Raw genomic sequence first — 20076 nt, 5'->3', positions numbered from 1 at the left:
AGCAAACACCCCCCGCCCAACCGAATTTCGTGCCATACCGTCGACGAAGGCGATCGTACGAGAGATGCACACGGGCTGCTTTCGTCCGATCGATCGAGGGGGTGTGTTCCGCGTGCTAATTTAAAGTAACGCACGTGCTCTGTGGGCTTGAGGGATACCCAACACCACGACAGCTTCGTTCGATTTATCTACCATTCGTAGAGGTAGTCATTTCCGGCATTGGGCTAATTAAAACCACTTCAAGCGCGATTTCAAACAACTCACAAACCCATACAAGCAGTATGTGACCCGTGATTCACACACTTATATGTGACACTGTGTTCGCAGCGATGGGCACACTACGTCAGCTGCGTTAGGTTACGTGAGAGCGCTCTGCCCTATTGATAACACATCGAAACACGCATGGCATTACTACACGTTCAAACCTGCGAAGCGACGAGTTGTCTAGAAACAAAATGGTTCATATGCGTGTGTTATCCACGTCCGTTTATTGCGGTGATGACCCCGAACCCGACTCAGGTAAAGTAAATGTACAGTGAAATGGCACTACAAGAGCAGCTTCGTAGATCACCATAGCAAAGATCATTCACGATCATTCACTGTGTTCGATTTGTTGCACCCGAAAACAGATACACGATACACACCTTTATACCATTATCACAATGTGTAGGGATGCATTTGATGCATTGCGGGAGCCCTCGGGCAGAACATATCACATAAAACCCGCGATCACAAAACAGAGAGTTATAGTAAAAAAAAAGAAGACAGTCTAACAAAAAGGATTAAATAACACGTTAAAAGAAACAGAAACACAGCTCAATTTCCTCCCAAAGTGATCGTGCATCGGCAAGAGCCGAACACTGCGGGACACTTTCTTTGCACTAACTGAAGCCCTGTTCCCTTTGGAGCTGCAAGGATCTGTCATCGATCACATCTCTCTCTCTCTCTCTCTCTGTAGTGGTGAAGTTGGCACGCATTTTTGCCCCAAATTTGATTAGTAGTGGTAAGAAGATGCTTTAACAATAGCTTTAGGTGATCGTAAGCCTTTTCACGGTAACTTTGCCCGTATTTCATCGATCGAGAGTTAACTTCCAATGTAGGAATGCCTTGGCTACCCAAATGCCCAACATAATTACATTCCGAGCACGAGAGCTCCAAACCATCGGCTGTGGATGTGTCATTCGGGAAGCATTCATAATTCATAAGTCTTTATTTTTAGCTTCCTTTTTTCGTCTGTGTGCCTTTCCAACCCCGCCCTGTGGAGGGTTGAGAGAGAGAGAGAGATGGAGCAGTGCAGCGGGCGGTGTGTTGGAGATTCCCGGCCGGCCGCGCAGGGTTCGAGCCATCCGAGTTCGTGATAGTGTGCTAGCGATAGAGAAAAAGCCACCACCACCACCAACGTGCGCGAGACTGGCCGGTTGTTCCGAAAATAAACAAATCATGCAGCTAGCGCATGCCACGCCGGGTGGGCAGTACTGGATTGCCTGTCTGTTCGCTGCTGGCTTGACTGGCTGGAGATGTGAGGAGGCGAGGATGGCGGCTGTGGTACTTGCTATGTTTGCTTGCTCGTCATCTCCCCCCAGAGCCCGTACTGCATCGTTTGGTGCCTCTGCTGTCTGTTGGTTAATCAGCGCGCTTAATGGCGACAGATGTCATCCCGTGGCCGCATGCAACGGAGGCTCGATGAACAGGGTTGAGGGTGGTGTTAAAGCGTCGCGAATGCAAATGCATTTTGTAAACACTAAGCGGAAATGTGGAGTCCAAACTTTGTCGTCGACAGGAGAAAGTGACCTGTTAGCTACACCGTATAGCTGGCGAAGGTTTCTCCTTTATTCAAATAGGATCGTTATTTCCTTTCTTCCCAGGGAAGCGATATTAAAAAAAGGTACTCTCGAGATAAAGCACTCAAAAGTGTGGCTGGCGCCTCTAAAAACGCTTTTTAGTTTTTAAGAACACAATAAAGAGAAGTTGTGTTTGCTCAGTTCTATTCCAGAGGAAAGTGCTACAAAGCCCTCGAAACGGCTCCTTGGAAAGCTCTTTTGTTCCCCCCCCCATCAAAAGACACAGCTCTTCAGCTTTACGTTTAGCGGTAAGTATGCCCTTTTCGGGGAGGGGGAAGGCAGATTACCATACCACCATCAATCAAGTGGTGACAACGGTTAAGGGGAACTATTCAAAAGGGCGTTAAGCCGCTTGTAACCCGTTCCAAGATGCACAGCCCGTTCGAAGAGGCGAACAAATGCATACCACCGTCTCTACGGGGGAAAGGGAATAGGGACTATTGAACCGGTTTTTTTGGGACTCATTCACATTCATCGCTAGTGTGTTTGTGTGCTGGGGGAGGGTTGAGGGTTTGATTCAAATAGTTAAGCGTTAGGTTAAGGGCTCTTTCACTTTTCGGTGTCTTCTCTGGGTGTTTTAAAAATATCTGCTGGTCACAAATGAACAATGTTGGGTGTATGAATGATCGATCGATTTGATTTCCCGGCCTTGTTGACTGTAGTAAATTAAACGGTTGTTTTTTTTTTTGTTAGACAATCACTAAGCAATAAACATTCTCTATCGAACAGCTCGATCTTGTTGGAACATCTTGTACCGACATCATCATCGTGGTGTGTCTACACTGCTCGATCGTGTGTTTTCTTTCACTCCAGAAAGGGAAAGATAGATAGAGAGAGAGAGTGAGCGAGTAAGCCTGGCTGCACGCGCATCCTTTGATCCGTAACATGGCAGCAATTAGCAAACGATTGCGGTTCGATCTCGGCGCCCGCATGTGCCTGGCGAGCTGTCAAACAAGGATTTCACGGAAAGTTTCACCCACTCGATCGCAAACAGGGCGATTCTGAAGCGCCTCGGCACTCCCCCCTATTTACGTGTTATCAATCTATTCTACCTTGAGAGATGATGGCGCCGTCTAGAGTCTAGAGGTAAAGATGAGCACGTTCAGCATGTCAGTACATTGAAAGAAACACTTGTTACCTTCAATCTAATATACCATGCAGCAGATGCACAATTGCCCACGTTTACCAGTGCACCCTTTCCACCTACGTTCCCTCTCACTGCTCATTGAAAGGCGTGATATGCAACACGATGCTCGTGGCCACAGCACGAGTCGGAGAAGAGTTCGGTTTACATTCGGTGTTTGCAAAACATTGAATTTTATCCGCAAGCGTGCGGAAACAAAAGATCACACACATGCACACGCGCGTGCACACACACGTGACACCATTCCGGGCCGGAACTGTAAGCGGATGAGGAAGCAGCACAGCACGAACACACCCCCAACACGCGTGGGGTGTGTCGGAGAAGACGATCACACACTTGGTATCCTCCCTTACCCGATCCGATCGACACACACAAACATCTGAAAAGCCAAAAATTACAACACCTCTAGTACCACTAGTGGACGGGCACACGGTGCATCGTTCCGAAATCGATACTGAACCTCCCCGCCGCCCTCCAACCTCCCACGCTGGGCGCGCTTTTCGAACGCGCAACGGCCGCGAGCGGTTCGTATTTCGGCACTAATTTTCAAAAGGACGGCCTTTTGGTCCATTGTTCTTCACTTGTAATTCGATCGATTAGTTGGTATTCTGCGCCTCTATCTCTACCCATCGGTGGGAGGGAGGCGTCTACCAAGTTGGGGTAATGTACATGTACACTGTACACGACTTTTTGCGCTTTTTCGTGGAATCGCACGCACACGCGCAGACCGTAAAGAAATATTAGACACGTTTTGGGATAAGGTTTCGCGCTGCAGGAGAATTGATGCCTTGAAATTTGAGTCGGAAGCGGAACAGGTAAAGAAAAACCGGAAGGACCGACACGACCAGTGTCCATGGGATGGGATGGAAGGAGGGGAAAGGGCAAACTGAAGAAGATGGACAATGTGTGTATTCATTTGGGCACGAAGGATTTTGGGGACATTTGGTTCGGAGTCGAAAGATTTACCGTTTTTGTTTTAAATCTACGGATAGTTTAGATGTTCTATTTATGGATGCTGTCTTGTAAGAAATACATAGCTTTTTCAGTGGTTTAAGGTAAAGTGAAACACACACACGCACTTTTGTTTTAAAACTATACGACCATTCAAATGTATGCACCGATAATACAAACCCCGAAACGGTTGTGCACTGCTCCCCCTGCACAGCACAACATAACGCCCTTAGTCCGATTCGCTTTCGCTCTCCGACTGGAAATCGCCTACGTTGATGGAAAATTTGTACTCCTGATCGCAGCCCAGATACGAATCGCTCATGTAGTAGAGCGTGTACTCGTGGTGGCCCGGACTCGGCGCGACAAAGTTCAGCTTCACCTTTGCCTTCTGCTGCAGCGTGAGCCGTTTGATGGACAGGAGCGAGTTCGTTTTTGGATCACCGATAACGACCCACCAGCCTTCCTCGCGTTTCTAATGAGAGGAGAGAGAGAGAGAAAGAGAAAGGTGTAAACAAAATATGTAACATAATACCCCATTCTGAGGTTGAAGTAATTAAGAAGAAAGCTGTCATAGATTAAAGGATTGGCAAAACGGTCCCAAATACAGAGAGAAGAGCAATGAGCAGCAAAGTGTTGTTGTTTTGTTTTTGCTTCATTCATCATGTTCACATTAACAGCATAAAAGGTCAAGATCTGAGGCTAACTACTTCTTCCAAGTCCATTCATGATGAGAACTTGGTTGGTGGAGGGTTCGGATCGGTTTGGTTTGTGGTTTCTTGTGTGATCTGTGTGGTCAAGGAACGAACCGTCAACCGAAACCAAAAGCAATACGCCCTCTCCCATAGTCCCTCGGTAAGGTAATCAGATCAGAGCTGGGCGCGCGCGCATAGGGGCGATTAATAATGATCGATTATTGGATGCCGCCAGCAGAGTGCTATTTAATCTTCGGGCTGATTTATTGGGCGCCTCTGCTCTGCTCGTTCGCATTGCTTCTATACACACACTATACTATTCGAGTTTTGTTTTCGATCCTATTACAGCTCCGATTACTGCAACTACGAAGCGCAGGACGTAGGAAGTGGGATCAGTTTTCATGAGTGCACCACTAAACCTACAAACCTACGTGTGTGTCAAGTGGCTGAAATGCAAATTTTGATCTTTACGCAGAAGTCTCCATTCAATCTCTAAGCTATGCATCAAAGGTTATACAGTTCAAACATTTCATGAAGTTCATGAGGCATTACCGAAACCTTGGACATCGTGCCATAGTTCCAGTTCCAATCTTTACAATCTATTGCACTCTTATCATCAACAATCGAATTGTCGATCTATCAATACACTTCTCGCACAAACTACACAATTCCCAGGAACATCCTGTTTAAAGATCAAGCAGTACAGATTACCCCATTTGATCGATTGGCTGCTCATTCCTGCAGCTTGATTTTGCCATTAAACGCTCACTGAGCCATTGCAACAAAACAAGCAGCAAGCGTTCTTATCGCTTGAAAAACATATTCGATCGATTTACAACCTCTACGATCGTTATAAATAGCTCAGCGCTTACCTGGGGGAAGAACGGAGCAATCACAGGACCCGTCACGTCATCCTCGCGCTCCAATGCCACCTCCACATCGACGGACGATCCAGAATGAATGCGATCCTTGTCTAGCACCGAGAAGGTGAGCTCAATGTTCGGATAGCGGTTGCAGAACCGTGCCACGTCCGACATCTGCTGATCGGTCATCTGGAGCAACCGGGTCCGATCGTCATCGTCCAGCTCCATGATGTCGAACACCGTCTCGATGCCCTTCTCCTGGCAGCGCTTGATGATTTCCGTGGTGAAGTGGGGCAGCTGCTTCAGGTACGAATCTTTGCTCCACATTGCCTGCGTTACCATCTGGGCCAGTTCCATCGCAGCGACGGCGGGCGACAGCCACCCGTTGGACGACAGTACGTCGACGCACGCCTGCACCAGGCGGATGGCTTTGCCGAGGATTTGCTCCGTGTCGCCCTGCAGCTCGGCACCGAGCTGCAGACGGGAGAGGTGGGCCTGCAGCAGCAAGTTCGTCTTGATGTGTGGATCATTGTACTTGGGGGCGGTTCCGTTCGGGCCGGTCAGCTTGTTCGGCAACCGTCCCGCCAGGCTGCGCAGTATGTTATCCTCGTGATGGCGCACGATCAGATCCTCGTACTCGGCGGCGGAGGAAATGATTTCAAGCAAACCTCGGATCTTGGTCTTGCTGTTCAGCGACAGACTGAACAGCTCAATCGTCGTGTAGTTGATGTAGTAGTACGCCGCAATCATGCCCAGATTGAGCGGAAGGGCGTCCATCTCATCCTCCACCCCGATACACTTCGATTGCTCCAGATCGGAGAGTGTCGATTCGACCAGCTCCGACAGGTGATCGGAGAGGTGCCGGTGGGTAACGCCCTGCAGGTTGTAGTAGTTGGGATTCTGTGTCAAGCGCCGGTACAGGAACGTCCACGTGAGGTAGTCGACGGCGTCCTGCTTGTTTTCGATCGTCTTCGTCACGATCTCCGCATTGAAGTGATCGTGCAGCCGGTGATCGAGATGGCTCTCCACCGGCAGCGGTTCGTTGAGGAACTTCTTGTAGAAATCCTTCTTCGAGCTTTGACACATCAGCACTGCCTTCGCGTCGTCATCTTCCAGCGGTCGATTGGCACGACCGATCATTTGCAGCACATCGGTAATCGGGTAGTCATCGTACGTATGGTTCCGGCCGTTGTAGAACTGCGTGTCCATAATTATCACCAGATGGGCGCTAATGTTCAGCGCCCAGCAGAGATCGCGCGTGCAGATGGCGATCTGTACCGCGCCCGAGTCGAACAGCTGCTCCACTATGCGCTGGTCGGCCGCCGTCAGCCCCTCGTGCATGTACGCCACACCTTGCGAGAGCGTTTCCTTCAGCGTTTTGTCCGTCATGCGGTCCAGGAATGGTTTGATGTCTTCCTCCTCGGCGTGGAAGAATCGATTGGGCTGCAGCTCTGCCGCACAGTACGTCAGCACATCGATCGCCGTTAGCCGGGCCAGCTTGCGCGACGTCACGAACACGATCACGGGCTTGTGCGGGCTGAACTTGGTGATCGCATTGTACACCGGCTTCGACATGGCGGCAACACGCGACGCATTGTGCGTTATGTTCAGCCCTTGCACGTGCAGCTCCAGCGGAATGGGACGAACGGAGGGATGGAAGTTAAAGGTGGCGTTCGTACCACAGCCCAACCATTGTGCGATATCGCGCGCATCGGCCAGCGAGGCAGACAGTGCGATTATACGTATCGGTTGTTCGGTTTGCGATGAAATGTAGCGCATACGCGAGCAAGCGACTTCGAGTACCGGGCCGTCCTCACCACCGATCAGCTGCAGCTCGTCCACGATGAACAGCTGCACGTTCTGGACGTTCTTGCGCTGCTTCCAGCGGCGCGAAAGCACGTCCCACTTGTCGGCGGTCGTTACGATGATTTGTCCCTTAGCGATGAGCTTCAGATCGGTTCCGGTCTCGCCGGTCAGCTTCACCACCTTGCAGCCGAGCGAGGACTGGCTGAACCGTTGATGCCACTCGTGAAACACAAGATCGGCCAGCGGATCGCGCGCCACCAGATACACCACGCGGCCGGCCGGATTCTGCGAGAGAAGCCGAAGCACGGCAAACTCCGCGATGGTCGTTTTGCCCGACCCGGTCGGGGCCCCAACGAACACGTTATCTTCGCTGTTGTAAACCGCGTTAAACACTTGCGTCTGAATTGGGTTAAACTGAGGGAACCGGTCGGCGTACAGTGCCTCGAACGAGGGATCACGCAGCGCGGTGATCGGCAGCGGCTGCAGATCGAGCAGCTCCGTCGGGGGAAGGTTTTTCTCCGGCAGAATCAAATGCCGGAACGAGACGGGTAGCTGCGTTTCGGCACCGATCCAGCGATCGGACACGATGCGCAGGAAGTACTGCGGCGGCAAGGGTTCGAACACCGGCACGAAGAACTTCACCAGATGATCATCGGTGCAGTATTTTGCCTTCAGCAGGAAGTACTCATGGTGCAGGATCACCTCCGAGTCGACATCCTCCACCAGAATCCAGAACGCTTCCGACTGGCCGTGCACCTTTTCGTCCCACTGGAAGTCGGGCGTGATGGTCAGCTCGACCCGCAGCGTTGACCGCGTGATCGGCTGGATGTGGGTCGAGAGTTCCAGCTTGGGAAACTGGTGAATGTAGCGGTAGATCGTTTTGCCCAGCTTGGGCACGCGGATCAGCTCGCCGATTTCGTTCGCCTCCAGATCGTACAGCCGCTCCCAGGGGAAGTTTTTCTTCTCGATCTTCTTCACAATCTCCTCGGGCATTTTGCGGAACTGTCGCAGCGGCGACATGCTTTGCCACATGCGCCGGTCAATCATCTTGCAGAGCGTCAGACACTTGTCGGCCAGCTGGGCCCAGCCGCGGTGCAGCACGATTTCGAAGATGGCGCGCAAAAGCCGCGACGCCGACTGCGTAACGTACACCATGTCGGCCATCAGGGCGAATCCTTCCAGCTTCAGCTGCGAGATGTACGCTTGCAGCAGCACGTTCACCTTGGCGCTCGGCTCTTCCATGCTTTCCTTGATCGGGATCGGCACGCGCTCCATCAGCTTCTGCAGCTCGAGCTTTTCCTCCTCGCGCACGGTAATGTTGCGGAACTCTCCGGACAGGGAGAACACGCGGAACAGCTCGATCTCACTGAGCGTGGGCTTCAGCAGCTGGTGGTACGTGAGCATCGTATCGTGCGTGCAGTAGTAGTGCGACGCAATGCGACCGACTTCCGTCACCTGCAGGTGGCCGCTCTTGCGATCGTACTTGATCAGACCGCTGCGCTCCAGATGCAGTGCTGCCGTGTGGATGAGATCCGCGCGGAACTGCTCGAGCAGCGGATCCTCCTTCACCGCATCGATCGACACGCCGTACAGGGTCGGTTGGCGCAGCATCCGGATGTAGAGATACGTGTAGCCGAGCCAAGTGACGGCATCCTTGACGTTCTGCACCGTACCGAGCACAATCTCGGCGTTCAGCATGTCCGGCAGCTTGGAGATGAGCTGCGATTCGATCGGCAGCTGCTGGTTCAGCAGCGAGAGGTAGTACTGCAGCTCGCTGTGGTTGGTGATGAGAATACCTTCACCCTTCGTGTCGTACTGGGGCCGACCGGCACGACCCAGCATCTGCAGCACGTCCAGTGCGCCCAGCTCGACCCAGCGGCCCTTCTCCGGATTGTACACCTGGGTGCCCTTGATGATGACGGTGTGGGCCGGCAGATTCACACCCCACGCAAGGGTCGCAGTCGACACCAGCACCTGGATGTGTCGATCGGCAAACAGATCCTCCACCAGCGTACGGTCAACGCGCGTCATGCCGGCGTGATGGATCGCAAATCCGTACGGCAGCAGATCCTTCAGCTCCTGGTTTTTCACCTGCTCCGCCTCGGACCGTAACACCTCCATGCTGGCCGACCCGTCGCGCAGAAACGTCCCGAGCGTGTCCTTCTCGAGGCACATGTCGCGGATGGCGCGTGCCGTCTTGCCCGTCTCTTTGCGCGAATGCACAAACACCAGCACCTGGTTGCGGCCCGCATGCTCCATCACCTTCTCGTACACGATGTCGTTCATCACCTGGAACCGCTTCAGTGCCTTCTTCTCCGTCACACCGATGTACTGCTGCTCGAGGGCGACCGGTCGGTAGCTGTTGTCAAAGTAGAACAATCCCGTTTCCGGGCGAACGCGCAAGAACGTCGACACATCCTGGTAGTTGGGCAGTGTGGCCGAAAGACCGACAAGGCGCACATCTTCCTGCGTCGTTTCGATGTTCCGGATCGTGCGGGCGACGAGCGCCTCCAGCACGGGACCACGCTCATCGTGCAGCAGATGGATTTCATCAATAATCACCAACCGCACAAACTGCGTGTACGTCTTCTCGCCTCCTTTGCGCGTGATAATGTCCCACTTTTCCGGCGTGCACACGATGACCTGTGTCGCCGCAATCTGCTCCCGGCTCAGCTGATGGTCGCCCGTCAACTCCGCCACCGTGAGATTGTACGTCGCCAGCCGCCGGCCAAAGTTGCCCACCATTTCCTGTACCAGCGATCGCATCGGCGCAATGTAGATGATCTTAAACTCGTCCACATTGATCGTACCGTCGTCGTTGATGTGCTTGCCGATCTCGCGCATCATCGTGAGCAGGGCCACGTTCGTCTTACCAGCGCCGGTGGGTGCGCAGAGCAGCAGATTTTCGTCGCTCTCCAGTGCGCTCTTGTACAGCCGGCTCTGTATGCGGTTCAGCGTCTTGAACCCGCTAAACACTGGCTGCACATACTTCGGCAGCTTCTCGATGGCGATCAGCTCCTCATCTTCGTCGAACGGGCGCGGTTTAAGGGCGGGCACGTGCACCTCTTCGTAGCCCTTGCGTTGCTTGCGGAACGATCCGTCCGGCAGCTGGCAGCGTTTGTTGGCCATCAGATGCGAGCCTTGGGTGAATGCTAGCTCGTCCAGCTCCAGCACGGTTCGGTTGCCCAAAATGGTCCCCCCTACCGGGGCAGTCCGTTCGGCAGCACCGCCCACGTGTACGTCCATGTCGTCCATGGCGCCTTCGTCCATGGCCCGCTCGCGACGCGATCGAAGCGAAGTTTTTGTATCCGATCCATCCGCTCCACCACCGTTGGCATAGTCGCGCGCTTCTTGCGCTTCCTGCTTGCCTGTATCGAGCTGACGCAAGATCTTCGCCAGTGCCGCATCCGACTTCATACGATCGCGCAGCTTCGCCCGATCACTCTCGCTCTGCGACTGCGCCAGCATCGTACAGTACAAGATCATTTGTCGGTTCTTCTTCAACTGTTTGATAAAATCGAAACAATCGTAGCCCAGCAGCAGCACCAGCTGGTTCTCACACTCCCGATCGTCGCCCGACTCCTTCAGCACGCTCAACACCTCGAGCGCTTTTGCCTGGGACATCATTGAATCGTTGTAGTACTTGCGCAAGCAACGCTGCAGCCAGTGCGCATCGATGTCGCGCGGATCAAGCGCTTTCTCCTTCTTGTTCATATCCTCTCCGCCGCCCAGGTTTTCCGCATGCAGAATACCATCGTCCCGGGCCTCCTCGCCCTCGTCCTGCCCATCGTCTTCGCGCACCTCTCCATACTTATCCTCGTCCGACTCTTCCTCCGACTCTTCAAACCGCACGTTAATGCCGTACGTTTCATCGATCGGTTCGTCCCCTCCCGGGCCGGCCTGTCCCGCACCACCGATGGCGGTGGCCGCATCCGACCCAAAGTCCGTAATCTTCTTGCCCAGATTCACCAGCAGCGCGAACCGCTCATCCGCCACACTGCCCAGCAAACCGTCGATTTCGCGCTTCTTTTCACGCTCCTTCATACGATCGTTCTTCAGCACGGCCAAAATTTCATCCGCCGCACCGCGCAAAATGTCGCGCGGCTGGTCGCCGATCGCTTCCTGGATGAAGCTGAGCAGCACCTCGTACGTTTGGCGCGTTTCCTGCGTCTTTGGCCGATACACGATGCCGACCATCTCGTCGATACCTTCGGAAAGCAGCGTTGCGCCTTTCATGCTGTTAAAGTCGTACTGGGCCTCGTCGCGCTTCTGCCGCTTCGCTTTACGCTCTTCCGTTTTCTCCGGCTTGCTGCGCTGCGCCCGGTCTCCCATCCGGGTACCGTCGAGCTTGCCAACGAGCGAAATTACCTCGCCCGTTGCCTCATCACGCCGAGGACGCTCGATGAGGCGCACATCCGCTTGAAGCACAAGGTTTGAGTTCTGCGGACGATGGAGAATCCAGATGTTGTAGGCATTTTGGGACGAAGCATCCAAATAACACGACCCATTTCACAACTTACCGCCTTGTACTCGTACTGTAGCTGTCGTGCTGCTGCGTCAGCCATGCTGCTGTTGTTGTGATACTGCTAAACTTAATTCCTTACAAACTCCGGTCTTAAACGACTCTAAAACGAATGAACACTAGTCCTATGCGCTGAGTGATTGGTTTACTATTAGTAATTACGCACAATTTCACTAAATTCTTCACAATTTCTTTCATACGAAACAAGCGCTTTCGGCTTGTGGATTGTTTTGACGTTTAATGGAGAATGCAGTGGTATTGGTGAAAGCAAGTGTCGAGTCAAGGTACTAACAGAAAAGGGTGCTTCATGCATGTATATACCTTGGTTAATATTCAACCATTCCGTTGCGGGAAACAAACATTTCGTAAACTAGAATTAAATTCACAACAAAAATCACAAAAACTCATGCGCATTTGGTAAGCAGTACTTTTATTAAATTTACCATTTGTCCCATGTACACCGTATGCAGCTGCATGTGCAAAATCAAAGTTTAAAATTGACTGAAAAGGTGTATAAACAATTCAAGTTGATGCTGTTCAACATTTGCTTTCCTATTGTGTGTGTGTGTGTGAATGCTATCATAACATGCGCTACTACTAATCTTGCGACTGGTCTTCGGTCACCTCCTCTTCTATGTAGTCGCCCATGGCAGCGGCCATCATACTGTCCAGCAAGGATTGGGTCGACTGCATCGGCCCACCTTGTTCGTACTGTTGCTCCTGCGCTACACCATTCTCGTCGGATCCCATTTGATCGAAGTTTTCATTCGAATACACCACCTCCTCCACCTCCTCCGCCTCCTCTTCCTCTGCATCACACGGTTCCTCCGAAGCGGGTTGCTCGTAGTTGTCGTTCGATTGCATCGATTCTTCAACGTATTCTTCTTCTCCTTCCGGCATAACTACACATGCTTCGCCATCATTGTCGGAAACCGGGGCCTCCTCTACCACGTGCTGCACGTGTTCCGAGTACGTGTACTCTTCATCTACTGCTTCCTGTTCGTGCTCGGGATAGGAGTAACCTTCTTCTACCTCTTGCTGCTCATGCTCCAGGTAAGCATAGCCTTCTTCTACTGGTTCCTGTTCTACTTGCTCGGCCTCAACTGACTCTTCATTGGCGCTGCTAGGCATATCCGTTTCCTCAACAATATTGTCCTGTGGGGTATCGCTGTCCTCCAATTGTTGTGTCGATTCTGATTCGAAATTTTCAACAGGACGATCTTGCTCCTGGTTATACTCCTGTTCCAGTTTATCTTCCTGTACCTCTTCTCTTTCTGGCTCATGTTCATGCTCTGGAGAAAGTTCTTTTTCTTGTTCAGATGACTGTTCTTGTTCCTTTTCTTGTTCTTGTATTGCTCCCTGTTCATGTTCTTCTTTTTGTTCCTGTTGCTGTGCATGCTCTTGTCCAGTAGTTTCTTGTGTGGTGGTTTCAACGGTACCCGACTCCTGTGCCGCCGAACCATCAGTAGCATACAACGCTGCTGAAACGGACGGGTCCATCATTGGCTGACCCTCCGTAACACCACCCGCTGCTTGATGATGCATGGCCATCATCTCCGGCGTATAACCACCACCGGCTGCCATTGCCATGGCGTAAGCGGCCGCGTTGGGATCCAGTGCACCGGCGGCCACCATTTGCTGATGATGGTGCATCATTGCGGCCGCATTCGAGGCAGCATGCATTGCACCGTACATCATATTGTCCAGCGGCTGGTTCTGCGACTCGTCCTCCACGTAATGCATCTCGGTAGGTACGACACCGTGCCCCATTGTCATCATGCCATGAACGGCTGCCGCCCCTGCCGCTGCCATGTACTCGGCCGGATGCATACCATACTGTAGTGCGTACTGCTGGTTGTACATGTCGATCGCTTCCGGCACGATCATGTGGGGCTGATCGTGGTCCATCATCATTACCATTCCCGGTACCATTGCACCCGGTTGCTCGTGCGGATCCGGCACCATCTCTGGCGGCTTGGCTGCCGCTGCCGCAGCTGCTGCCGCCGCCGCTGCCTCCTTGGCAATCACATCCGCACGCTTCGGCTTGTCGCCACCATCGTAAATGATGTCGAGCGCTTCTTGGAAATCTTTCGGCAGCGGCACTTGCCCATCGGCCGAAACGTACGCATCCGGGTCCTCCTGCAGGGCGCTGTCGGTGGCAAGCGTCGTGCTGTCTTCGGCATTACTCTCCCCCTGGTCCACCACCATCTCCGCCTCACCCATTTGCTCCTCCGCACTGACCAAGTCCATGTCTTGCGGTGTGACCGTTTCGTCCATTTCGAGATTCGCATACTGGTACGCGTCGGTTCCTGCGGTTTGTGCGATTTGCTGCGGATCATACACGCCCTCCTGGCCCTGCATCATGGCTAACGTTGCCGCCGCCGCTTCGGTGGCATTATCCGAAGCAAAGCCACCGACCATTGACTCGTGGAGCTGCGCGGAAACCATTTCGGTTTGCTGCTCAAGCACAGCTCCAGCCTCATTGCTTTCCTCGGCCGTTGGAACTGTCGCCACAGCTGCAGCTGCTGCCGCTTCTTCCTTCTTCGCGTTGTCTGCCTGCTGCTTTTTAAACACAGGCATGCGGCCAATAAAGGGAAGCTTCTTGGGCGCGCTACCCTTCTCGGTAGAGCTTCCTTTGCTGCCTGCACTGCTCGATGAGGCTTTGCTCTTTTTACTCGTGGAACTTCCACCGTCCGAGCGGCTAAACGGCTTCGGTGCCTTCTTCTCCGCTTTGGTCGGTTTCGGCTCGGGCGGGAAGTTAGGAACCGCTTTTTCGATTTGTCGATGACGGCTGCCACCACGGCTGGTACGGGACCGGCTGCGGGATCGTGAACGCGGTGTGCGCGACCGCGAATACGACCTACGGCGGAACCTTCGGCCGCCGCTTCCACTGCGGCTACGGCGTCCCCTCGAACGACTGCGACGTCTATCGCGCCGATCACGATAGTCGCGGTAATCGGTTCTTCTGCCCCGGTCACGGTCACGGTCACGTCCGCCGTACCGATCCGGGCTATCCCGTCGACCCCATCGGTCGCGCCGATCGACACTACGTCTACTGTCTCGGTCGCGGTCACGGTCACGATCACGATCCTTTTCACGGTCTCGGTCCCGTTCCTCCTCACGCACATTGCGCTTCCTGTCGTCCACACTCTGGCTGGAGGCGTTCGAAGGAGCGAGGTTTGAAGCAGTGCCCGCTGACGATGCCGACGGTGCTGCCGGTATCGATGCTGCTGCTCCAAGCGATGCACCCATTTTTCTTTCCTGCGCTGGATGCACCACCGTCCATTTGCCTGCAATCATAGCAAAGTAAACGTTAACAGTTGCTTCTTCCGTGCCAATTGATAGACAAAAGCACCTACCTAAACTTGGCTCACCTTTCGTTGCTCCGACAGCACCTGCTGCCGCCGCTCCCGGTTCGTTCGGCGCGCTGGATTTACCGGCGGCAGCAGCAACAGCCGCGGCCGCAGCCATTACCTCTCGCGCATTCACCTCCTTCGCGTTCAAAATGTTACGCATGGCCGCGTGTATAGGGTTTTCATTCTTATCGCTTGCCTTGCTTTCCCGATCGGACCCAGAATCGGACTCGGAATCGGAAGAGTCGGAGCTGCTGCTGGACGACGACGAGCTGGACGAGGCGGCCGCTCGCTTCCGCTTCTTCGTTCGCTTCTTCTTTTTCTTTTCCTTCCGTTCTTCCTTGCGCGATTTCTTCTTTTTCGACTTTTTCGACGCGCTCGATGGTTGCGGTTCGTCCTTTGCCGTGAGCGCCGGCGACGATACCTCGAACGGTGCTCCGCCCTTGTGCTCCTGAAGCGAGTTCTTTGGTAGAATCTGGAAAGCGGAGGATGCACCGACGAACGCATCGTTCGACTGGGGAGCGCCCGAGGCTGCCAATCGAAGCTCTTCCGCGGTCGGTGGCGGTGGTGGCGCCGGAATGTCGCCGTCCGCTAGTGCGTCCTTGCCAGCAGAAGCTCCGTACTTTTCGAACGCAGTTTGCCGCTCTGCCTTCCAGTCAGTTTCGTAGTTTTTATGGCCATCGATGTATTTCTAGCAAACAGAGAGAGAGAGAGAGAGAGAGAGAGAGAGAGAGAGAGAGAGAGAGAGAGAGAGAGAGAGAGAGAGAGAGAGAGAGAATGTTAATCATTTAGCAATGATTAGCCTATTGTGGGTGAAATTCTAATCGACTTACTCCGTAAGCATCGGCATGGGTTTGCGATTTTAAGTGCCAGGACGCGCAATGCAGATCCCCCATCCAGTAGTTGCACAGCTTGCAGTACCAGGCCGTTGCTGGAACGAAAAATTGTAAACCCCGTATCGGTGCCCTTTTGGACGGTGCGTCCGGGTTAACCATCGTATCGTCGGTGTCGAGCTGCGCACGCCATGGTGCTGCTTTCTTCTTGTGATCCTCGCTCGAACCCTCGTCGACGGTCGTCCTGCTTCGGTGCTGCTCCGAGTGCAGATGGGCCAGGTACTCTCTGGCCGTTTTCGGGAACACGTTACACGTGCCACACCAGTGCACCTCCGGATCGTAGTGAACGTAGTTGTAGGGGGACTTTTTCTTTTTACCCTCGGAATGGTCGGATTGTCTGATGGGGAAGAAGAAGCGATGTGGAAGGCGTTAACAACGCATCGTTTTATGCGGCCACTAGCAACATCTCTTACTTTTTGTCCGTCGGTTTGCGTTTTCCACGAGCATGCATACTCTCCAAGACTTCATTCTTCAGCCGCTCGGGTGAAGGTGAGTCCGTTCGGTCACGATCCGCGCCACCGTCGGGACGGGGAGAGCGTGATGGGTTGCGATGTGCACGTCCGCCATCGTTTCCGGGGCTGGGTGGCGATGGTGGAGCCGGTGGGTCCGGAATGGTGGCGAGCGGTGGCATTGTCGTTCCAGGCAACATCGGCGGCGGCGACGGTGTCCTGTCCTTCGCTATGATACCATCCAGCATGTCGATTACGTTTTCGATCGTTTTGATCTTGTCCTGTATTTGAGACTGCACAGCGTGTACGACGGCGCGCGATGAAGGCAAAATAGAAGAGAGAAAGGAAAACACGATCCAGATTAATACGGAACGGGGCCCCACGTGGCTAGCAGTTGGCGAAGTTTACAGTTGCGTTTGAAACCTTGCTTTAATCCGACTCTTAACGCAAAGCGGAACACCATGGGACACACACACGGGTAACGTCGGTTTGTGACCAAACACTGACCGCTTAGCTGACCAGGGCGGGATGTTGGTGTTGGAGAGAGGCGAACACACGCATGGGGAAATCGTAAACTGCGGACGACTGCGGACATCCGTTAAGAAAAGAAGTGTGTTGCTACTGATGAAAGGGAATGAACCGAGTGTGTGCGTGTGTGCGCTGTTAAAACTAGTCACCCAAAAGATGGCATACAAACGGTACCAGGTAGCGGCAGGCCGTAGCTTTTAGCCTCCTCGCCGTGATGGCAGCGCGTTGCAAAGGATGATAATGATGGATGATAACCCGTTCAATGGTCCATTAAAGGTCCTCTCAGACTCTCCGATGTCGCCCGCAGCGCCGATCCAGCCGCTCCAGAAGCGCCACGTCTCCAAAGGCTTACAGGCTAGTTTTACAACCGTGTCGACCCGATGCAATCGGGCCGAAGGAGCAAGCGTATTCTGAAGCATAAAGACAGTGGGCACCATTGGGTAACGCTTGCCAACATCTCGCCGTTTCCGCTTGTTTTGCTGCCAAATTGCTAGCCACACATCGCTTTACCGCTTCAAAATACATCCCGCTCTTACAGAGACTATCGTTACAGAGAGTGGTACATAGTTTAACAATCTTGTTATTCTACATTCGCATCGGGCCGTTCGTTTGCGAAGATGCCCCCAGGATCGCCCCCAGGCTCGTCTCGGCCTTTCGCTGTCCGCAGCATAACAAGGGATCCGCAATGCGGAGGGCTCGTCCCACTCCGTTCGCGTGTGTGAATCGTCCCCTGTGTGTCTGTGCAGAATGTTCGTTCCTGTTGCAACTTGTGCAATCACATTCATCTCTCACAATCATCAATTAAAGGCTGTGGGAAAAGTGGAGAAATAGAGAAAACTATCGTCCGAAGGTGCGTGGCCGCAATGGGCGGAAAATGGAAATCTATGGTTTCGACCGGAAGATAAGGATTATGTGTGTGTATTGGTACGGAAGGGGGGGAGAAGGTAATGGATATTTTTCAAGTGAACTTCTTGGAACTCGTGTCATGTCGCTTATCTTTAAGGGGAGGCGAGTTATCTTTTTTCGCAACATTGCTTACATTAGTTTTACAGCGGTCGCCAAGCGAAGCTTCTGAACGACCGCCGTGTCTGCCGCTGTGCTCGCATAGATCGTAATCGTATTCGGTCAGCATTGGGAAAACCTACCTGCAGTTTGTCATTTTCTTTGATAAAAACGTTCGACGTTGGTGAGGGCGGTTCGCGTCCGGAGCAAAGGTCGGATCGCTGCTCTTTCAGCGTTTTCAGTTCACGCTTCAGCGCCTTCGCACGCTGCTTATAATCGTCGCGCTGTTTTTTCAGTGCTGCCCGCTGATTCAGCAGCTCGAACGTAATGGCCGCTGCAATCAAACGAAATGGAAAACAGGAACGGTGCGGTTGTTGGTAACGATGCTCGATAGAAAGTCAACAGCGGTATGCCAAACACACGCTCACCTTCGCGCTTGCGTTTTTCCTCCTCCGTTTCCTGGACAACCGGCTGGACGGGTGCGGGATGGTCCCACTCGGTTGCTACGCCGCCCATCATCATCGCCTGGGACGGGTCCATCATTGTCGCGGTACCGTACCCGCCCTGCACCATGCCATAATCATACCCTCCGTATCCGCCCATATAGGCACCATTGTTAGCGTAGGCTCCGTAGCAGGAAGGGTCATACATCGTGCCCTGCATCATGTATGCACCGCTCGGGTCACCGACCATCATGCCCATTTGCATTCCTCCACCACCGACACCGCCGCCGCCACCGCCGCCAACACCACCACCGCCTCGTCCACCCATGCCGGGCGAGCGACTACGCCGACCTCGTCGACCGTGTCGGCGCATGGGTGGACCACGGTCGGGCGAGCGACGTCGCGGCCGGTACATTGGCGGGCTGCGGGACCGCTGCCTGCCATGTCTCCGACGATAGTTTGGGCTACGCGAATGGCTGCGTCGCTTGTCCGCGCGGCTGGCGCTACGGCTTCGGCTCCGGGAGCGTGATTTGCGGTCACTTTTCTTCTTCGAACCTGCCGGGAACATCAGAACGAGGAAAAGGGGAATGGGAGGTGAAGATGAGCAACACTCTCTGGTGGCGAAGCAGATGCGAGTACGTAAACAAGCACCCGACGGCAACATTTACCTTTTTCCGCCGGCGATTTGCGGCTTTTGTCGTCGTCCTGTTTTTCCATGGCTACGAACGAAGACTAACATAGAAGAGATACACTTTGTACGCCTAAAATGTGTTATTTTCCACACGACTTGGTCACAAATTGTACGCACCGCACCGTTCTTTCTCTTCTTCGCGTGCTATTTGGCGGAGCGATCAAGGTGCATAGATACACACGGTGTGGCGACGGTTTTGACAGTTCCCGGCGACATCCGTTGGGGGTTGTTGTTGGTGTCGATTGGCGGTGGGAATTTTCGGTGCTTTTCTTTCGATAAACAAGTAGTAAATGTGATCAAATGCTGCAATTTAGCTGCATTTCCGCAGTGTTTATGTGTTTTCGTTGAAGCAGCGGTGAAATTACGTGCAAAATAATCAACACTGTGGTGAGAAGGTAGGAAATATCCAAGGGCGTCCTCGGTACTGTTTTTAATGCTAAAATGTTCATTATTTTTGTATGCTCTTGTAATAAATGTCATTTATCGCTTGATTTGTTGCAGCAAGAGGTAAATTACACGATGCAAAGCACCTTTTTGCAAAGTGTGATATTGTCGATATTGCCAAATCGGTCAGGGAACATCAACCCTCAACCGACTGTGAACGTACTCTCCCACAGGGTGCCTCAAAAGCAATTACCCAATTGTGCAGGCACGAAGTGTGTTCGTTGAATCTTCCAAAATGATCGTGGCAGGATTTTGCTTTCATTCACAGGAAAACGATCGATTCATTCCATACCCATATAAGGAGCGATCATTCGTTTTTGCACAGAAAATCAAAACAAACCCACAATATCTCTACGATGACGCTATGTCGAGAAACTCCCTTGTAAACAAGTTGCCAAACTGACCAAAAATACGATCGATGATTAATTCTACGCGCGCGCCACTTGTGGAAAGC

The 20076-nt window shown here is 53.0% G+C and overlaps 2 protein-coding genes across 4 annotated transcripts; both read right to left on the bottom strand.

The window, feature by feature from the left end:
* Positions 1-3972: 3972 nt before the first annotated feature.
* LOC120951485 (putative U5 small nuclear ribonucleoprotein 200 kDa helicase) lies at positions 3973-12068 on the bottom strand. Its single transcript, XM_040370245.2, has 3 exons — positions 11818-12068; positions 5501-11737; positions 3973-4408 (listed from the first exon to the last, which is right to left on the bottom strand). The coding sequence occupies exons 1-3, from the start codon at positions 11860-11862 to the stop codon at positions 4166-4168; spliced, it is 6525 nt and encodes a 2174-aa protein (XP_040226179.2). The 5' UTR covers positions 11863-12068; the 3' UTR covers positions 3973-4165.
* Positions 12069-12232: 164 nt separating this feature from the next.
* Positions 12233-19553, bottom strand: LOC120951486 (zinc finger matrin-type protein CG9776-like). Of its 3 annotated transcripts, none has more exons than XM_049610919.1 (7): positions 19156-19553; positions 18473-19042; positions 18188-18378; positions 16479-16807; positions 16006-16402; positions 15179-15863; positions 12233-15109 (listed from the first exon to the last, which is right to left on the bottom strand). In XM_049610919.1, the coding sequence occupies exons 1-7, from the start codon at positions 19202-19204 to the stop codon at positions 12417-12419; spliced, it is 4914 nt and encodes a 1637-aa protein (XP_049466876.1). In that variant the 5' UTR covers positions 19205-19553; the 3' UTR covers positions 12233-12416. The 3 variants fall into 3 exon arrangements, with proteins under 3 accessions (XP_049466876.1, XP_040226180.2, XP_040226183.2); XM_040370246.2 differs by having other exon boundaries at positions 15194-15863; XM_040370249.2 differs by lacking the exons at positions 18188-18378; positions 18473-19042; positions 19156-19553 and adding an exon at positions 16923-18177.
* Between the last annotated feature and the right edge of the window lie 523 nt (positions 19554-20076).

Source organism: Anopheles coluzzii, chromosome 2, assembly GCF_943734685.1.
Source record: "Anopheles coluzzii chromosome 2, AcolN3, whole genome shotgun sequence".
In the NCBI taxonomy this organism is placed as follows: Eukaryota; Metazoa; Arthropoda; class Insecta; order Diptera; family Culicidae; genus Anopheles; species Anopheles coluzzii.
Note: the sequence above shows the minus strand (reverse complement) of the source record. Positions and strands in the feature narration are given on the sequence as shown.

Coding starts and splice junctions, on each gene's coding strand:
- LOC120951485 (XM_040370245.2), bottom strand. CDS start 11,862: ATGGCTGACGCAGCAGCACGACAGCTACAGTACGAGTACAAGGCG. Junction 11,738..11,817: donor TACAGTACGAGTACAAGGCG/GTAAGTTGTGAA, acceptor CATCGTCCGCAG/AACTCAAACCTTGTGCTTCA. Junction 4,409..5,500: donor TTGCTCCGTTCTTCCCCCAG/GTAAGCGCTGAG, acceptor TCCTCTCATTAG/AAACGCGAGGAAGGCTGGTG.
- LOC120951486 (XM_049610919.1), bottom strand. CDS start 19,204: ATGGAAAAACAGGACGACGACAAAAGCCGCAAATCGCCGGCGGAAAAA. Junction 19,043..19,155: donor CAAATCGCCGGCGGAAAAAG/GTAAATGTTGCC, acceptor TGTTCCCGGCAG/GTTCGAAGAAGAAAAGTGAC. Junction 16,403..16,478: donor CGCAAACCGACGGACAAAAA/GTAAGAGATGTT, acceptor CTTCCCCATCAG/ACAATCCGACCATTCCGAGG.